The sequence below is a fragment of the Olea europaea genome, unplaced genomic scaffold, assembly GCF_002742605.1.
Source record: "Olea europaea var. sylvestris unplaced genomic scaffold, O_europaea_v1 scaffold894, whole genome shotgun sequence".
NCBI classification, from domain to species: Eukaryota; Viridiplantae; Streptophyta; class Magnoliopsida; order Lamiales; family Oleaceae; genus Olea; species Olea europaea.
The window spans coordinates 201,663-219,965 of NW_019267410.1; the positions used below are offsets into that span (position 1 = coordinate 201,663).

The 18,303-nt window shown below is 37.9% G+C and overlaps 3 protein-coding genes across 4 annotated transcripts; 1 reads left to right on the forward strand and 2 right to left on the reverse strand.

Moving 5' to 3' along the window:
• The first annotated feature begins 3,008 nt into the window (after positions 1 to 3,008).
• On the forward strand, positions 3,009 to 3,873 carry LOC111392173. Its single transcript, XM_023017441.1, has one exon. It carries the CDS (start codon positions 3,268 to 3,270, stop codon positions 3,577 to 3,579), a length of 312 nt encoding a protein of 103 aa, XP_022873209.1. The 5' UTR covers positions 3,009 to 3,267; the 3' UTR covers positions 3,580 to 3,873.
• Positions 3,874 to 4,259: 386 nt separating this feature from the next.
• LOC111392167 lies at positions 4,260 to 12,601 on the reverse strand. Of its 2 annotated transcripts, none has more exons than XM_023017434.1 (3): positions 12,376 to 12,601; positions 11,941 to 12,026; positions 4,260 to 7,737 (listed from the first exon to the last, which is right to left on the reverse strand). In XM_023017434.1, the coding sequence occupies exon 3, from the start codon at positions 7,671 to 7,673 to the stop codon at positions 4,617 to 4,619; it is 3,057 nt and encodes a 1,018-aa protein (XP_022873202.1). In that variant the 5' UTR covers positions 7,674 to 7,737; positions 11,941 to 12,026; positions 12,376 to 12,601; the 3' UTR covers positions 4,260 to 4,616. The 2 variants fall into 2 exon arrangements, with proteins under 2 accessions (XP_022873202.1, XP_022873203.1); XM_023017435.1 differs by having other exon boundaries at positions 4,260 to 7,752.
• Positions 12,602 to 14,420: 1,819 nt separating this feature from the next.
• Positions 14,421 to 18,057, reverse strand: LOC111392161 (receptor protein kinase CLAVATA1-like). Its single transcript, XM_023017427.1, has 2 exons — positions 15,309 to 18,057; positions 14,421 to 15,108 (listed from the first exon to the last, which is right to left on the reverse strand). Exons 1-2 carry the CDS (start codon positions 18,043 to 18,045, stop codon positions 14,756 to 14,758), a joined length of 3,090 nt encoding a protein of 1,029 aa, XP_022873195.1. The 5' UTR covers positions 18,046 to 18,057; the 3' UTR covers positions 14,421 to 14,755.
• Positions 18,058 to 18,303: the final 246 nt, after the last annotated feature.

Sequence of the window (18,303 nt, forward strand, 5' to 3'; positions counted from 1 at the left end):
CCTTGATTCGGATTTAGGACAGAGGGACTATGTCCCACAATTGTCCTGGTTTGAAAGTGGTTTGTAAGAGGTATAGCCGGTTGACATATTTGGCCTACTACCTTATTCATTGTTTCGTTTAACGTCTTTAGCTGTTTGGCCATATTGTCATAGTGTGCATTTCCATTTTGTGTTAATCTTTCCATATTATGAATACTTCGAAGATTTACCTGTTCAACGACGTCTTGCGTGAGTTCTCCAAGCAATGCACGCATGGTTCGAGGATTCAACTCCGTCATTGGTTCGTAACGACTGTTACTGCTCTGATTTTGTCCATCTGTTCGTGGAGAGGCATGCTGCTCCTCATATCGCTCGATTACAGACTGGATTCCTCCCTGACTTGCTCCTTCCTTGTCAGATCTCTGAGGCATATTGTTTCACCTTTTGTATTTGCAACACCTAACACCACTGTCCCACCGGGCGTGCCAAATTGTTTCGCGCGGGCTAAGTCGCTAACAATTAAAAAGGATCAGACGATTGTGTAAGGGACGAAACCTCTTGAGACAAAGTCCCAAAAATGGGTGTTCTTTTATTGGCGATGAACTCTACAATTGGGAATGAAAAACAACGTGCCTACAAGGGGCGCAAGCACACGAGTTACAGAAAGAAAAATGTTTAAGTCTAAAAGCTAAGGAAATGAAAATTACATATTCTCTGTTCGAGAGTTTTGGATTCGATCTTTTGCTTCTGCGTCCTTTCTCCCTTTTATACCTCATAGACGATCTCTTTGTGATTAACTACCCTAAAAACTGCTTGATTGTCCTATAACTACCCACTTTCTTTGTAGTGGCCATTTGTCATGAAACTGCCTTTTAACTGCTGCCATTATCTTTCATCGTTCAACTGCTTTCGATTGAATTCCTGGAGTCGTGGAACGTGATAAGGCTACTTTAACAACTGCCTTGATAACTGCATTCCTTGATAACCACGATGCGTTATATTTGTTGATACCTTGGGCGACTTGAAGGTTTGGGCGAGAGTAGAATAACAGCTCTGGGCGACCGTATGACACTCCATTCGTTCAGATTCTGGGCGACTTGCAAACTTGGGCGATGGCGTTACCGCATTCTTGGGCCCCTTATTTGGGCCTTCACCTTGATTCGTTCGATTGGACTTCGTTCTTTGGGCTATCCGATTTGGGGATCCTTCAATTGGGCTTTACTCCTTGGGCTGTTCGATTTAGGCTGAATTTTTATGTGTCAACAAGCACAGAGTATTTGAGGTGAGAAATGCCAATAGAATTATTCGAGCAACAATTTCAAATTCGAAAATATTACGAAATTTACTGTCACAAAGCAATGTACACTTTGGATATCAAACTAACTTTAGGTGTGGCATCTGCACCTAGCTGTGTTATGTACTTAGAACACTTTTACTAGCATGAATTTACGTGGCTAATTGTAGTTACAAGAATATGGTTCCACGGAATAAAGTATGCACACCCATCTTCTTCTTCTAGACTTTCTTCGGGTTACTTGTACTTAACATTAGTCTATATTATATTGTTCGATAAATAAATATATATTTCGACTTTATTGAACAGTGTAACAGTGATCTCACTGTCATATAAACTAATGTTAAGCATCATCGTTACTAGATAGCGTTATTCTATTTCTCACAAACTAGATTCAAGGCTCTACACTCGTTGCTAGAAAGCTTCCTACAAGTTTCAAAGATATTTTACCCTGTTGTCATACTAGACACAAGCCTCAATAAGATTCAAACTCAATCTATAACAGAAAATTCTCATTTTCTCATTCAAATCGGTTTGAATTTGAAAATCTGTGAGCCGGTCGATACATGCCCATAAAATGTGCCTAAGCCCATGGCCGATTGTGGATCTGTTCACCAACCACTTTTATTTGATGATCCTAAGGGAGTTATGTTTGTTAGGTCCACCCAATTTGACACTTACTCATGATGTTGAATATACACTTGTTCATTACTAAATGTGTAGGTGTTCAATTGAGAATTTTATTAGAAAAGAAAAAATGAAAGAATTTGTATTTATTTTTTTTATCGTTGAATTTGCATTATTTTTCTCTCATAAAAGGAAAAGTAACAGACTAGTTGCATCAATATGATGTTGTTAAAAGTAATTGATTAAAGATAATATAAAAAAAAATGATGAAAATCATGAAACTCTTATGTATCTTTAACATTCTTTATTCGTAATCATAGTTGGAGTCACATTTACATTTCAATTCTCGCACATAACTAATCGTTTCTCTATAACTACGACTTATGAAATATGATTCATCTCATTAAATTTTATTGCCCCACGTCATGTTCACCAAACTATTGTTATTCTTTTTTTCTTGCTATTCTCTCGAAACCATCTAAAACTTATTTTAAGAGAGTTGGTCGATTTAAAAACACCAGTCTATTGACTTAGTTAAGAAAATTTAAAACGATTTATTTGATCTTAGCTATAAAATCAGTAAAAGTTGATTGTAATTGTCAACTTTCTTGCACAAATCAAAGAAAAATTTCGTTCATGGTCCCACTTGTCATGTAAGGAAACTTATAAAGAGATTATAAACGGATGAAACATCATGTTTTAAGATAGAGAATTGATTCCAACACTAACTAAATTTTCTAAACTTTCACTGTACATGCATATATTCTTTGTGACGCCTCTTGAACGACATATTAATATAAATAAACATGACGTTCTAACCGATTTAGCGCGATTCTTATAACAATAAATATACGATAATATGAATAAATATGCAAAAAATCGTGTAATTTAATAAAACTCAACCACGTCCAATTTAATATCTTCATTGGTAGGCATCAAGTCCTTGTTTGGCTCACTCATAATACACAAGAAGAAGAAGAAATCTCAGGGTGCCACGTATGCAAATGTAATGATCCCAAGATTTGACACGTGGCATTATATTATTGAAAAATGGTGATGATGTTGACCTTCCACTTTCCCAATGACACCAAAAAAGAAGTAAAAGTAGATAAGCTCAAAACCAGAGGAAATAAGATGCCACCATTGCGACGCTCATCCTCTACTTAATAAGCCCACCCAATATTGAACACAAGCATTAAACGCACCCTTACCCCCACGCAATCCCAAATCTTTCTAGATTTTTTAGTCAATTTACAGAATCAAGAATCAAATTTTGGCACACCGACAGTGCTAGACTCAAGAATCAAATTTTGACACACCGACAGTGCTACTCTGATGAACTGAGAATTTTACAAGAGAGTTTTTTTATGGCGATTTCCGATGCGGTGGTGGGGAACCTGACGACGCTGTACCTGGTGGTGATAGTGGCGATGAAGGCGTATGGACTGGCGGCGGGGCGGAGCTTCAGCAGTGGATATGTGCTGATTTTGTCAACAATTGTAGTGGGCTTAATCTTGGTTGCGAGTCTGACGTGGGACGTTTCCCGGAAAGCCACGTATGCATTGACACGCGATCATGGCCATGAAATGTGCCGCGGGGGCATCTGCTGGCACGGCGTCGCTGTTAAATCACCGGCGTCTCAGGTCCGGTTCCGGCTACCTCAGCGGCATATACAATGAACCCCAGAACTCTTCCAATGTGTTTTGAGATCAACCAATCCAATACTATTTACCCTTAGTATGGTACAGATCAAAAAAAAAAAAGTTGCATAGTCGAAATAGGGTTTAATTTTCTGCTTTTTGCTCCTGTCTCGTGTAACTATACATGCAATTTTAATTTTCAGGATTGAATTAGAGATATATGTAATCGTGTATACATACTAATGCTGTCTGTAAAACTTTAATGTCTGTGTAGCTTACGAAGTTGGATGTATTTTTGGGTTTCCTTTTCTTTGTTAACGTCAATTTAATTCATGAATTGTTCTTTAACTGAAATAATTATTTTTGAGATGGTTTTTAAATAATAGGCAACAGTAATAAATACGAGATGCAAGAGCCTTAAAATGTTAGAAATTGAAGTCGAGTTATACATGTGGTAACGGTAGGGTAAAGCTAACCTGTCCAAAATATATGCCATTTGAAAAGACACAGTAAGAGACAACAAAAAATAAATTCTCTTTCCCAAGAAAAATGGATTTTAATACCATTTTTTTTTTTTCCTCTCTCTCTCTGTTCTCTCTCTCTCTCTCTCTACTGAAGTCGTTAAATATACATTTTAGTGGCAGAGACGTCTAAAAGGATTAGATAATACTGGGAACGGACAAAACATTAGATGAACAGATTAAAAAGCTATCACAGGATGCAGTTCCACAATTTTCTACATCTGTATGAATTCAATACATAGATCACATATAAGTAAGTACCGTAAATTGCACTTATATATATAAAGATCACATATAAGTTTCCTGTGATTGTGAAGTGCCTTCTACAACATAAGGACCAAGGACCAAAGAAATTAGACACACTTGAAAGCAATAAAACCTAGGATTATATTCTTCTCTGCATAAATAATGTAAAGAATCTAATCACACCCACAATTCCTATCATTATTCAGATTCTGTAAACCTCTCTCCAACTTGGGTTAAATATAGCTGTAAAACCATTACCCTGTTCTAATTGCTGCGAATCTCATGAACAAGAAAGGAAGCCCGTCTAAATTACCGCTGTTTCCATGGTGGTGTGTAATGTTTGAATGGGTAATATTCCCACCCAACATCTGGTTCTTTTCGTTTCTCACCAACTGAACTGATGGAAGGTTGGGGATAGTACCTCAACTGCTCGTCAGTTGATCTGAATGAAGCTGAATTGGACAAGAGTCCCAAGCCTGTAGGGCCCCTACTTCCACCTTCCAACAGCAGCCTGGAGTCAAGATCAAAACTGCCCTGCGACGGCAAGACCCCATTTGAAAGAGTTGAGGAAGTCATACTTATGAGGAATGGTGGCTGAGAAAATGCAGGCGGTAGAGCTGATGCAGAGCCCACAATCTGAGGAACAACAGGTGTTCCTCTAGAATCCACCATGTAAGGAATGGGGCCAGCAGTCCCATACAATGTGGGGAAAGGCATAGCATTACTTGGTGAAATGCCATTGTACTTGTATAAGGTAGAAGGGGCATATGGAGGTGCAGATCCCATCCCAAGAAAACTACTGGTTCTCGCCAAGTTAACATCAAATTCAAGCTCTGGAGTTCTGCCATTTGGCAAGGGTAGAGTATGAGGAACGAAATCTCTACGCTTGACCACCACTCTTGTGCCCATAATAGATATTACAGACTCGTCTGACTTTAAATCTCCAGAAGCATTTAAATTTTGAGGTGACTTAGTTAAATGGGAATGATCTGAATAATCATTGAGAAAAGACGGTTGGTCATTAAGATCAATATTCCTCAAAGAAGATTGCTTCAATGACGATGAAGGAGAAAGAGTCTGACTCTGATTGCCATTTCTCTTGGGAAAGATCTGTCCGTTGATCTTCCAATCTGATGGAACATCACCATCATCACTTGCTCTATTAAGATCCAACTCAAGACGTTCTGATCTTGAGTTTGCCTCCACTGAAGATTCAACAGAAAGAAGTGTGGAGGATACTGGAACCTGTTTATCTGGTAGGTCTCCTATTCTACCATCTTCACTCTCAGCTATATTCAGATCAATGTCAAGACATCCATGTCGCTGCTTTGAACTGCTACTGCTTTCCCCCGTGGAAAGATCCTTATCACCTTCAGGCATCCGGCGAGGTGATGCTGGACGGAAAACCCTGGTTGTAGCTGAACCTCTCCATCCAAATTTCCCCTCAAATTGAAATGGAGCAACAGGCAATCCAGGAGCCGCTGTCGCCCTTGAAGCAGAAAAAATAGAGACAGCAGTAGAAATTTGATTCACAGGGGGATCCGTATCTTCTGAATGAACTTGATTCAGATCGATATTGCATAGGCCTCTTGCCATATTGGCTTCTTCTTGAGCAACCTCAGTGACCTGAGATGTTTCAACATCTTGTGCATCATTTATTGGCTCAGCATCAAGGTTTTCACTACTAGTTGCAGACTCCTCCAGCATCAGCGAAGCTTCAGTAGACAGATCTGGGTAGTGGGCCACCTCAGGTGAGCCTTTGCTGGCATGGGATCCTTTTTTGCTTAAGAAGTCAGGTCTATCTGGCACCTGCAATTTACCTTCTGGTGCTTTCTCAGAAGAACTGCAACTTTGTTCTCTATAATCTACAAGTTCTCTCTCCACTTCTATGGCCACTTGCCGAGCAACTTCTAATGGATCTAGAATCTCATAGTCTGATTCAACAATAGATTTCTTGTTGGTCATATCAGGTTCTCGACGACCAATGTTTTTCCCAAAATCATAATCCTTTGCCCGAGCATCGTCACTTCCATCAATATCAAGCTGGTCAATCTTGTTAATCCCTCCCTCATCTTCAATCTTCAACGAAAATGCACTTGAATTCTTGGAATTTTCCCAGCTTTGCTCACTGGTGGACGAGTTCTGTAATACAGTGTCAATTTCAGCATTCTCTTCAGTTCTTTGTGCACTTGGGCTTCTGCATTGAAGTGAACACTCACCATCATCAACTGCATCCTTTCCTTCAGAGTCAGTTGGCCTCACATCAACAGAAGATGAACTTTTCTGGCAAGAAACTTTCTCCATAGAACCTGACAGTTTCAGTAAGCTAGACTCTATTGCAGAACTTGACGCATCTGCAGCTTCAGAAGTTGAAGAAAAAGGTTGATCTCCTAACAGCTTAAATTCATCAGATAAGCAAACTTTCTCGGGAGAACTTTCATTCTGTTTAGTCTGCATTATATCATGAGCCGACTCCAACTCATTCAAATCTGTCTCCTCATCATGAAAACCTTGTCTTGCAACCGCTGGACTGCATGAATCAACTGAGGCAGTACCTACAGGATGACATGCAAGAGGCTCCACCTTAATGAAGCCATTTTCATTAGCAGACTTCGAGGAAGAAGGAAAGTCGACAAGATCTGAAGTTCTATCATTCACAACTGGGTGGTCCAAAATTCTGTCAAAAGTTTGTGCACTTTCAACATGGTCAGGTTCAAGAGCATTTAAACTTGTAGGTGGCATTGGGTGATTTTTGGTTGATTGCTGACACTTTTCTTCACCAGCATTATCTCTTGGAATAAGAGCACCTCCAAAAGAAGATTCTGAGTGTCTACTATCTTTCTCAATATCGGCTAGTCGCGTGTCATTATCTGCCGAAGGCCCAATTCTTTCAGTAGTCACAGAAGATGCATTGCTAACTCTATCTTTTTCCCAGCTATCCAACAGAGCTCGAGCTCTATCCAGTACCTTGGAACTATTATGGCCAAGAAGATCCTTCACAGTAGTACAGATTTTTGAAGAAACCAATTTCTCATTATCTACATGCAGCTTTTCAAGTGCTCGCAGTAAATGAGAAATTGACTCTTCCATAAAGCTCTCACCTGATTCACTGCTGAACTTCTGGGCATCCTTCAACCATATATCAATAAACTGGAGCCCATCTAACTGAACAAAAAGATCGAGACAGTCCTTGTTCTCAGTGGCAGCTAAAGTTCTTGCAACTGCAGACCACTGCTTTGTTGCATCATCAACATTCATTATACAATCTCTATCTTTCTGCATGACAGCCACAAGTTCCCTGACTCGAGAAGGGGTTGTAAGCCCATCATTCATCTCAGTCAAGGTGAAGAAATCGCCAGGTGACATAATTTCTCAAGACTTAGAAGTCCAGCAAGCTATTTCATTTCCCTGCATCTCACTTGGGAATCCACTGCAAAACATGATACTAAGTAAAGGTTATAAACATAGTTATTCTGGAATCTTAACAACCAATTCAAGAAATTTTTTGATTCAAGCCAAGGACAGAAGAAAAATGGAGCAAAAACAATACAAATAATACTTTATGGGTATCTGGCTCTCTCTCTTGCTCTTGCTATCTGAGTGGTGGGTGCCTGGAAGTATCAACTACCAGACGAAAAGCAACTAAATTAAAGGTTGAGAAAGTGCTAAACAGTTATTAGTAGTGGTGGCAAATGTATATAATCTTGAGATGTAGAATACGTAGTGTCGTTTGGTGCAGCCATGAAGGGTTGAGACCTGAAACGGGGCTGATATGGGTGACAATAAGAGATACGTGGTTGACCGGTTGTTTGGGGCATATGGAGATTATGAGATGGCTTGATACCAAGAGAAGGAAGAAAAGATTCAATTAAGTTTTTTATTTGATAGCCAATTTTTTTGTCCAGGAACAAGTTCTTCTGTGTCACTTTCCGTTAATGCAAATAGCCCCTTATACATTTTGTAGCAGTAAGCATAAAAGAGGCAGAAGAAACGAGATCAAAAAGTTGAACACCCAAACAAAAATCATTGGAAGCTCATTAGCTATCAAGACATATTTGTTTATGTCCTTATTATCAGGATTTCAAATGAACTGAATGTGTCCGTGTTTAGTGCATGACTGAGTAAGCTACTGTGCAGTACAAAAATGGATGTTGGTCGAATAAGCTAGAATGGTTAAAGAACCAAACTTAAGGTGCTTATTTTATGCTAAACAGAGGCAGATTAGAATTGATCAATTTTATTCTTCTCAATTATCTTCTTAATATATATATATATTTTTTTTTTGGTTAAGTGAAAATGCAATACACTGAAAGCTTGAATCGATGCAACTTATAGCAAGAGGTGACTACTGGCCAAAGATATGGACTATATTTTGCAAATACTAAAAGGCTAAATCACACTATAGACCTTCAAATTTCAAGCAAATAGTCTCATTTAAGTTCCTAAAGTTCCAATTTCAACTTATTTGTAACAGATACCGTGTTTTTCACAATATGGTTCAATTTTGTCATCTCTTTATGGACAGATAGAAATACTCATGAGTAGAGAATCAGTGCGCATGTGCGTGAGAGCATAAATAAACTTGGAGGGCTTGCATTTTATTCCTCAGGAAAAGATTCGCGCTTGAGAAGATGAAACAAGCACTGGAAGTCTTCTATAACATGAATAAATACAAGCTCTTGTATTTTTAGATTAATGGCCTCACACACATGCACAAATTGACTACTCATGGGTATTTCCATCCATTCATCAACAGAGTGTAACAAATTGAACATGGGAAAAACCAAAACGTTAGATACTAATAAGTTGACAAAAAAATTAAGCAACATAGTGAAACATTTTGGATCTTTAGGGGCTAAAATGTGATTGAAAGAGGGAACACAGAATACCCACAGCAAAACTAGAAGCATTATCTGTAGATTTTCAAGTTTCATATTTGCAACATGGCAAGGATGTCATTGATATCAAGCATTTTAAAGTGACTTATCTTCATATCTCAATATTGTTGATATTGGAGTAGAATATGACCGACTGAACAAACAGTGCTAAAAAATCCATATTGAGAAGCATTAAAATTGTGCTCAATCTCAATGTCTTGACTGCACTGACATTGGAATAAACCCTCTGAATTATTTCTGACCAAGTTTTCTTGGAAAGACAGGCTAAAGAACATACAATTCATTATGAACAGTCCAAAGGTTAACTGTAATTGTGTAGGAATAAGCCTATGTTTGGCTCACGTCTATAAACTGTTTATAAACACTAAAACAACTTTTTATCCATACATCTGAAGGGACCACAAGTACTATCCACTTAATTAACTCTCATCTTTATCTATTTATAATTTAAACCATTTATTAACACTTCTCAAAGGAGCTAGAAAACTTTTGGAACAAAGGGTGATTAAAAAGATACAAGAAGATAAAGATTTTGCACCATGGTTTTTTGAAACAAAGAATATAGTATCATTTTGATTTAAAATTTACATTTGCTTAAGGTATAACCACCATAATGAAGTACTGCTATCAATTACAAACAATTTATTACGAGAAGTCCAAATGTTAACTGTACTTGTGTAGGAATAAACCTAAGTTTGGGTTTTGCTCATGTTTATAAACTATTTATAAACACTCAAGCCACTTTTTATCCACCTAGAACCCAAAGGTACTATCCACCTCACATTTTTTATCTATTTACAATTCCAAAACATGCTTTAAGACTTTTGGAACAAAGGATGCTAAAAAAGATACAAACAAGATTAAGATTCTGCACCATGGGTGGATGGAGAATTTTTTGAGACAAGGATGCAGTATAATTTTAATTTTGAATCAAAATTTATATTTGCTTAAGGTATAACCACCTTCATGAGGAAATGCTATCAATTACTTGTTTCCTCACACCCAAAAACTTCAAATACCCATTGCCTACTTCTAAAACCAACGTGCAAGATCATCTCATACAATTGATCTCCAAATTCAAGATTGTAGAAATAAGCTGATAAGTACATAGCAACAATTTGAAGTCATATATAGCAGTGAAGAGGCATAATAGCAAACTAAAATGTATCAATGTGTAAGCTTTTGAATCGCTCAATACCACAGACTTTTGATGCAGCACAATATAGTAAACACAAGAATCGGAAGTTAGGGAAGGAGAGAAGGGGAATGTTTCACTTTGGTGACGTCCCCCTTTTTGAGAAAGGAGAACAAGAACAAAATAAACTAGAAAGTATAAAATTGCAAAAAAGAGATTTTATTTTTTAACTCTTTCATTCCTATATACCTGTTTTATTTAGAGAGATAGGATTCTTGTCATGATGCATGAACTAATGAATGCCTAATTCTTTTATGTAATGGAAAATGATAGGTTGAAATAGCTACGGGATAGTCCTCCAAGAAGTCTTTTTCATTCAAGGATGAAGTTATTAATAAAAAGGGGGACAAAAGAAAGAATAGAGCAAGGGAGAAAAAGAAAGAAGAATTGGAAGAGAATATTTCAATGATCTTTGTATTTAATATTCAATTACAGAGAAAATCCTACACGTGCTAATAGTTGAAAATTTGAAATCCCTAGTAAACAAGGAAAGCTACCAAAATAATACAGCTGAAAGATCAGCATAACAAAAATAAAACAAGATCATAATTATTAATACTATCATATTATGGCATCACATTGTTGCAGAGAATAAAAAAAATCAGCAGCTCTATGTCTAGATTTCTGTACAAGCAAGGAACAGAAATGATGTGTGCACTCACTTCCAAAGGTGCATGTATCCCATCTGTATGTGGTGATCTCACTTGTACATTATCATTTGGGTATCAATGGAGGGGGAGGAGGGCGCAGGCAAAGCAAAACAATAAAGATGAAGATGCAGACAAGTGTATTTTCACTCAGAAACAGGGTAACACACAAGAAGTGACGCGTACAAATAATGGCTATGAATGATAGATTCCTATAACCATTTGCCCGTTAGGAGGAACAAACTATCAAATCTTATGCCCAATAGTGTAAAAGATGCACTTCAACCAAGGATTAATACACATTAATATCTCACACGAGTGAAAGTTCCCTATGGTTCAAAGTCTACTACTCATCCAACCTGAAAATTTAAATGCATCTTAAATTTCAGCCTCTTGATTACCTCTATAATCAAAAATTGAAAATAATACTATATAAGTTGACTTTCCTCATTTTCTTGTTCCAATTATATAGTCTCGTTTCTTCATTGAAAATGTTTTGTTTTGTTCATTTACTAATATAAACTTATTTAATTTGTCTAATGATATCCAATTTTTCCCACTTAATCTTGAAATTGTACAAATATAAATAAGGAAAAACTAGAAAAAATTTGGCAAAAAATTACTTTTTCAATAACATTAAATAAGATTTCTTAATCCGTGTGAAAAATAAAACAAACCTATATAAATAGGAAGGAGGAAGCATGCTTTATTCAGTTAGAAACAAAAGTTACGCAAGTCAATTACTGAATATAGTGCAACAACCTTTCAATCTAATCAACAATTAGGATTAAAACTTAAAGACCATATACTACAGTGATCAATGACCAGGCAACCATAATACAACCAAACTAGAATTATTCAGTAGTCTTAAAAGTTAACCAGCATTAATTTACCTTGTTGACCAATATCCAATGAGCAGGGAACCATATAAAAATGTATTGTTCCAAGATGAATAACCAAAAGGGACTCAATTTGAACCCTGAAACAGAAAGGAAATTCACAAGAAAATGTAATTAATTACCCGATTCACGTAGTGAAATAGTAAAAAGATCAACGCAAGATTGAATTACACTTGGCCCAAGTAGAGGAAAAAACACCAAAGTAAAAAACGGCAAAACCAAAAGAGCAAATCTAGGTTCTCCGTAAACCAAAAAATCAAATAAACTAAAAAATTTACCAGGCATATCATGGAAAATGTGTGAAAATCTGAACTTTAACGGAACAGGTAATTAATGCAGCAAGTAGCAAATAAAAATCGCTTCCAACAATAACTCAGCAGAAATTATTAAAAACATTTAAAACTTAAAGTAAAATAAAAGCATATTTACCTCTTTCTAAAATTCGGAAAACAACCTTGAATCCAAGCTCCAGCTCTTAATTTAAACCCAAAAAATTACAACAATTAAGAAAAAATTTCGAATTTTCTCGCTTTCTCTCTTTACCAGAGACCCCTGACTCTGTCTTTTGGAAGTCTTGAACGTTTCTTCTTCCCGTCGCTGAGTTTTCCTTTTTGACTAGTCTGAAATTTTATTATTTTCAATATTTTTCTTTGAAGGTTTGCTTGTTTGGTCCGTTTTACTTTTAGTTCACAATTAGGTACGTACGTGCCACGCGTGTGAGTCGCCAGAGACATTCTAGATTACGCGGGCCGGCCCCGCCATGCTAAAGGCCCGGGTGGCTGTGTCCTGTCTCAAATACTTGGATCCGATAACCCGTAATTTGACCAAGTTTTATGGTCAGAATTATTTATTATCAATGGTCAAATTTAATTAGGTCAACAAGGTTGGGATATATTTTCAATAAATTCTAAAAATTCATCTGAATTTTCCACATTTGTTCAGGACACTACAATTTTGTATGTACAAGACTACACATGAATGGGATTTTGTGAAAAAATTTCTAACATTTCATTAATATTACTAAAAAGGTTTCCTCTTAGAAAAAGCAATATTTTCATATAATATTTATATTTAGTTTCTAGAGTGAGTGCTAAATTAAGAGGAACGTCAATTAAAAAAAAAAAAAAAATCTCATGTAATTTCAAAATTTTTATATTACTTTTTCAACATTTTTATCCATTTACTTGTGTGTTTACATCATCAACAAATCAAAAAACATCTTAGTATGCGAAAAGAACATGGATAAACAAAGGACTTACTTGATTGGAAATATAATCAATCAATGAAGCTTATTAACTATCACTCTTAGATTTTTTATTCAACAATCTCAATCAGTTAATTGAGCAAAATCAGCACATAGAGTCAGAGCAGCGAACAAAAGAATACGTGAAATCGAAGACACGAGAAGCTAGTTCGTGGACCACTGTATTCTTGGCACGAGGAATATAACAATAAGGATCATTACCAACTTCTTTTATTAGATTAGACACATCACTCAAAGCCCAGATTTGGAGAAGAAAATGAGACGAAAGATCCTGGAAGGCACATATGGTGTCACATTTCACCTAGGTCAACTGGTAGTCACGCTTTTGAGCAAAGCGCAAACTGTTCCAGATAGTCCGAAGCCCAGCATTATCAACAGGGAAGAAGTGCACCACATGCATAGCAAAATGTACAATCATCAATCCTATATGGTCACGAATCATCCCCACACTTCCACACTCCTTATCGATTCACCCTTTTACTCCTTTATCTGGCAGTAAGCTTAACATGGTAACAAAAGGCTCATTAGGATGAATTTCTCTATTTTGATTAGTAGACCATACATAACATGTACGTGGTTGTTGCACATATTGTCATCGTGACACGATTGAATCTCGAGACTAACAATTAGTTAAACCTATTTCAACAATGTTAGGACCTTCCTCTTGCTGCTCACGCTGATTCCCGGGCTCAGTTAACCATTAAAACCGAGTTTCAACATCAAACTGGAAGAACCCATACCGCCGGCTACTCTTCTTCCTATGGTTGCTTTCTTCTCTTGCTTAATTGATTCAATCCACACACTTAGGATGGATACCACTCAGGTAAGGTTCACAAAGACTCAAGCAGTTTGGGTGGAGAAGAAATCACGAAGGAGATGAAGGCATAAGACACGGCTGGACACGGCAGTTTCTTCTTCCTCACGGCTTCAATTTTGGACGGTTCCAACAAAGGCAAAGGCACCAATATATATAGTAAGTCAAGTGGCCAACATAAGGTTCTCTATTTTGATTAGTAGACCATACATAACATGTACGTGGTTGTTGCACATATTGTCATCGTGACACGATTGAATCTCGAGACTAACAATTAGTTAAACCTATTTCAACAAGATCTTACATAACTCAAACACTTAAAAATTTTACAGAGAAATTTTGGACCAAGTACAACGTGGTCGATTTTATCTCATAAATAGACACATCATAAACAAGTAAATATAATGATGAATAGAATATCAAATTCACAAGGATTGAGTATCTTATTACTAAAGTGCGATTTCACTTGTTAGTCCACTAAAAAGCATTGAAGTACATGTAAAATATGCCAACATATAGCTTGAAATGAAGTTTTCAATTTGGCTTATCCAGTGTTTTGCCAAATTGAACTCTTGATCCTTAGCAAACAAACATTACTCCTACAGCAACAACAAAATACATTTTCCTTCTCCATTTTAGGCCCTTCCAAGTTGACAGGCCAAGCCAAGAAGTTATTACACTACATTACACACTAATCTTTCACCCAAATTTCCAGATTCTTCAAAGCCATTTCATAGACTAAGCAGGTTTGGGGCAGATTGTGGAGGATTAGTAAGCATGTGAACAACTTCCCTCATCGTTGGCCTGGCCACGCTCTCATCCTCCACACACAGCTTTGCAATCTTGAACAAGTTTATCACACTGATTAGAGGATAGCCGACGAGCCTAGAATCCACTACTGCTAGTACCGAGGCAGCATCTGAAGGTTGAGAGAGCTCTGATATTGTTTTCCTCACCCACCTCACTATGTCGACACCATCCCCAAACTCCCCCACCGGCTTTCGTCCAGTGATCAGTTCTAACATCACCACCCCAAAACTGTAGACATCACTCTTCTGGTCCACTTTGAGCGTGTAGGCATATTCTGTTGCATTTCAAACAAAAGAACACAACTCATTAAAACATAATTAATAGAGTAATCATAGCGAATCCGATTCATTCAAGTCTTATTACAAGTCCAGCATAACAAAATTAATAAATGACCTAGACATTGTTAGAAATCCAGAAGAATAGCAATGCAATAAACTGTAGAGAAGCAAAAGTTTTAGTTCAGAAAGAACTCACCTGGTGCAATGTAGCCATAGGAGCCAGCAATTGAGGACATGCATTCGGATGCACCAGAGTCATGCAAGAACTTTGCCAGTCCGAAATCGGCCACATGAGCTTCATAATCTGAGTCGAGTAGAATATTATTCGATTTCACGTCTCGGTGAATAATCGAAGGAGAACAATCATGGTGCAAATAACATAACCCCTTTGCTGATCCTACTGCAATCCTGTACCGCGATTCCCACTGTAAATGACCTCCTTTGGCACTATGCAGCATCTCACCTAAGCTTCCATGGGACATGTATTCATAAAGCAATATATTATTCTCGTTGTTAGACACATACCCCAGAAGCCTTACTATGTTCCGGTGCCTGATTCTCCCTAATGTCTGAATTTCAGCCATAAATCCATGATCAGTTCGACTACTCCCACGGCATGTTAATCGTTTTATCGCAATGTCAAAGCCATTTGGCATGGACCCTCTGTAGACAATCCCAGCTCCACCTTTCCCGATTATGTTCTCGTCTTGTATGCATTCAATTACGTCGCCCACTTTGAACTCTAGCCTCTGGAATGCTGTGAGTTTCCAGGATCTTGACTTCTTGAGCTTTCTCTTTCTAATTGTGATAAAGGTAACAGCCATTAGTAATAAAACAAAGACTACTATGATTACAACGATCAAGACATTTGATTCCCTCGAACGCCTTTTATGCGAGTCTTGTAATGAACTCGGAGCAGTGGAACAAAATGTACTCTGAAGTGCACATAGATTAGGATTTCCGGCCAAAAACAGATCATCGAGATCTCTAAACAGCCCGTTTGTCGGTCTTCTGCCTGAAAAATCATTGTAAGAAAGATCTAAAATTGTTAGACTTTTCATTAGTCCAATTGAACCTGGAATTACGCCAGTAAGTTCATTCCTGGACAGGTTGAGAACATTCAAATTCTGCAGTTCAGAAATCTCCTTAGGAATCACAGAGTCTAAATTGTTTCGACTTAGATCAATGAAAGTCAAGTGGGAACAACGAGAAATGGAAGCTGGAATTTTGCCTGTCAAGCCGTTGCCACTGAAATTCAACTCCGAAAGTTTTTTAAGACTGAAAATTTCTTCCGGGATTTCGCCAGAGAACTTGTTCGAGTCAAGGAACAAATTCTCAAGATTCATCAGATTCCCAATTGCAGGAGGAATTCTCCCCGTAATCCAATTATTCGACAGAGCAAGACTTCCGAGAGTAATCGCCGAAATCTCCTCCGGCAGCTTTCCAGTGAAGAAATTATCATTTAGCTCAAGCATATCCAACCGCGGCAAATTGAAAAATCCCGCCGGAATTGTTCCGTTTAAGTAATTCTTCTTTATTCTGATCCGAGTCAAGGACTTGCACTCACCCAACTCATCAGGAATCGGACCATAGAAATAATTATCCATTAAAATTAACGTCTTCAGCCTTCCTCCTTTACACAAGTCCTTTGGGATAGTTCCAGTTAGGCGATTCTGCGTAACATCCAGCAGCATTAACCTCTCGTTCCGGCCAAGATTTTTCGGCAGTCCCAGAGTGAAATTGTTATTCCATATCTGTAAAACTTCAAGATTAGGCAGGTCCCCAATGAACACCGGAAGAGGACCCTGCAATTTGTTCTGAAACAAATTAAGCAGAGTCAAGTTCTTCAATTCAGCAAAACTTTCTGGTATCTCGCCAGTAAGAAGATTAATGGAAAGGTCCAGTGACATCAGACTGACCAACCCCGAAAGCGCCGGGGGAATATGGCCAGTAAGGTTGTTTAACTGAAGAAACAAAGTATGCAATTGCTTGAGATTCCCAAGAGTCGCCGGAACTTCACCAGTGAGATTACAGTTTCCAAGATCAAGTAATCGGAGAGTGGCAATGGAGCCAAACTCCGGCGGAACGCCACCTTCATAACGATTAAAGTACCCCAAAGAAAGCTCCTGAAGGTTCGGAATGTTAGCCAGGGAGGCTGGAATTTTTCCTCCCAAGCTGTTGCCTTGTAACGCCAACACCGTCAAGCTTTCGAACTCGGAGTAAATTTCAGGAATTTCCCCGGAAAAATAATTCCCCCCGAGATTAAGAAATTTCAGGTTCTTCAACTTGACCAACTCCACTGGGAGATTTCCACTGAAATTATTGTTGTACACGTCCAAAACTTCGAGCTCCGTCATTTTAAGAACAAGTTCTCCTGGAAACGTCCCACTGAAGAGGTTCCATGAGATATTCATGTACTTCAAGTTCATTAATCTAGAAACTTCCACTGGAATGGATCCAGTGATATTGTTACCATATAGAGTGAGATTAACAAGTTCACTCAGCAGCCCAATCTCCGGTGGCAGGGTCCCCAAAAGCGGGACGTTGGTGACATTGAGAGATATCACCCTGAAATCTTCGTTGCAAGTCACGCCGGAAAATGTGCAGTGCACTGAAGGAGAAGACGACGGCGTTGCAACCCAGTCATCAAGAACCGACTCGTTAACTCCGACCGTGGACGATTTCAGTTTCAAAAGGGTTTCAAGATCCGATTGTGCATGAGTGATTATGCATGATGACAAGATCAAAATCAAGAAAATATGACGAAGAAGATTAAACGAAAATTTTCTCATTTTATAAGCTTTTGTGAGCGAAAGATGAGCACGAACAGAAAAATGTACGGGTGAGAGTGGAGAAGGAGGGTTTTTAAAGACCATTAAAAAGGAATCGAAGGGTCTAAAAGAACCACTGAAATAAACAAAGTGAAAATTCATCCTTTTCCGTTAAGAGACCGTTCTTCTGTAATTCCCCGCTGTATACTATGACTCTACAACCGCCGTTAATATATTGACGGGGTTAAATGGCAGTTTGAATGATAGGTTTTATGATAATGTTGACTCTCAGACCCTGCCAGCTCTACTTCTGACAGTGGTGGCGCCAATTTGATATGATCCATTGTCGTTTTAAAAGATTCAAATATCAATACGACATGGTACACTTCTGATTGTGGGCCTTTTTGGACTTTTTGGGCT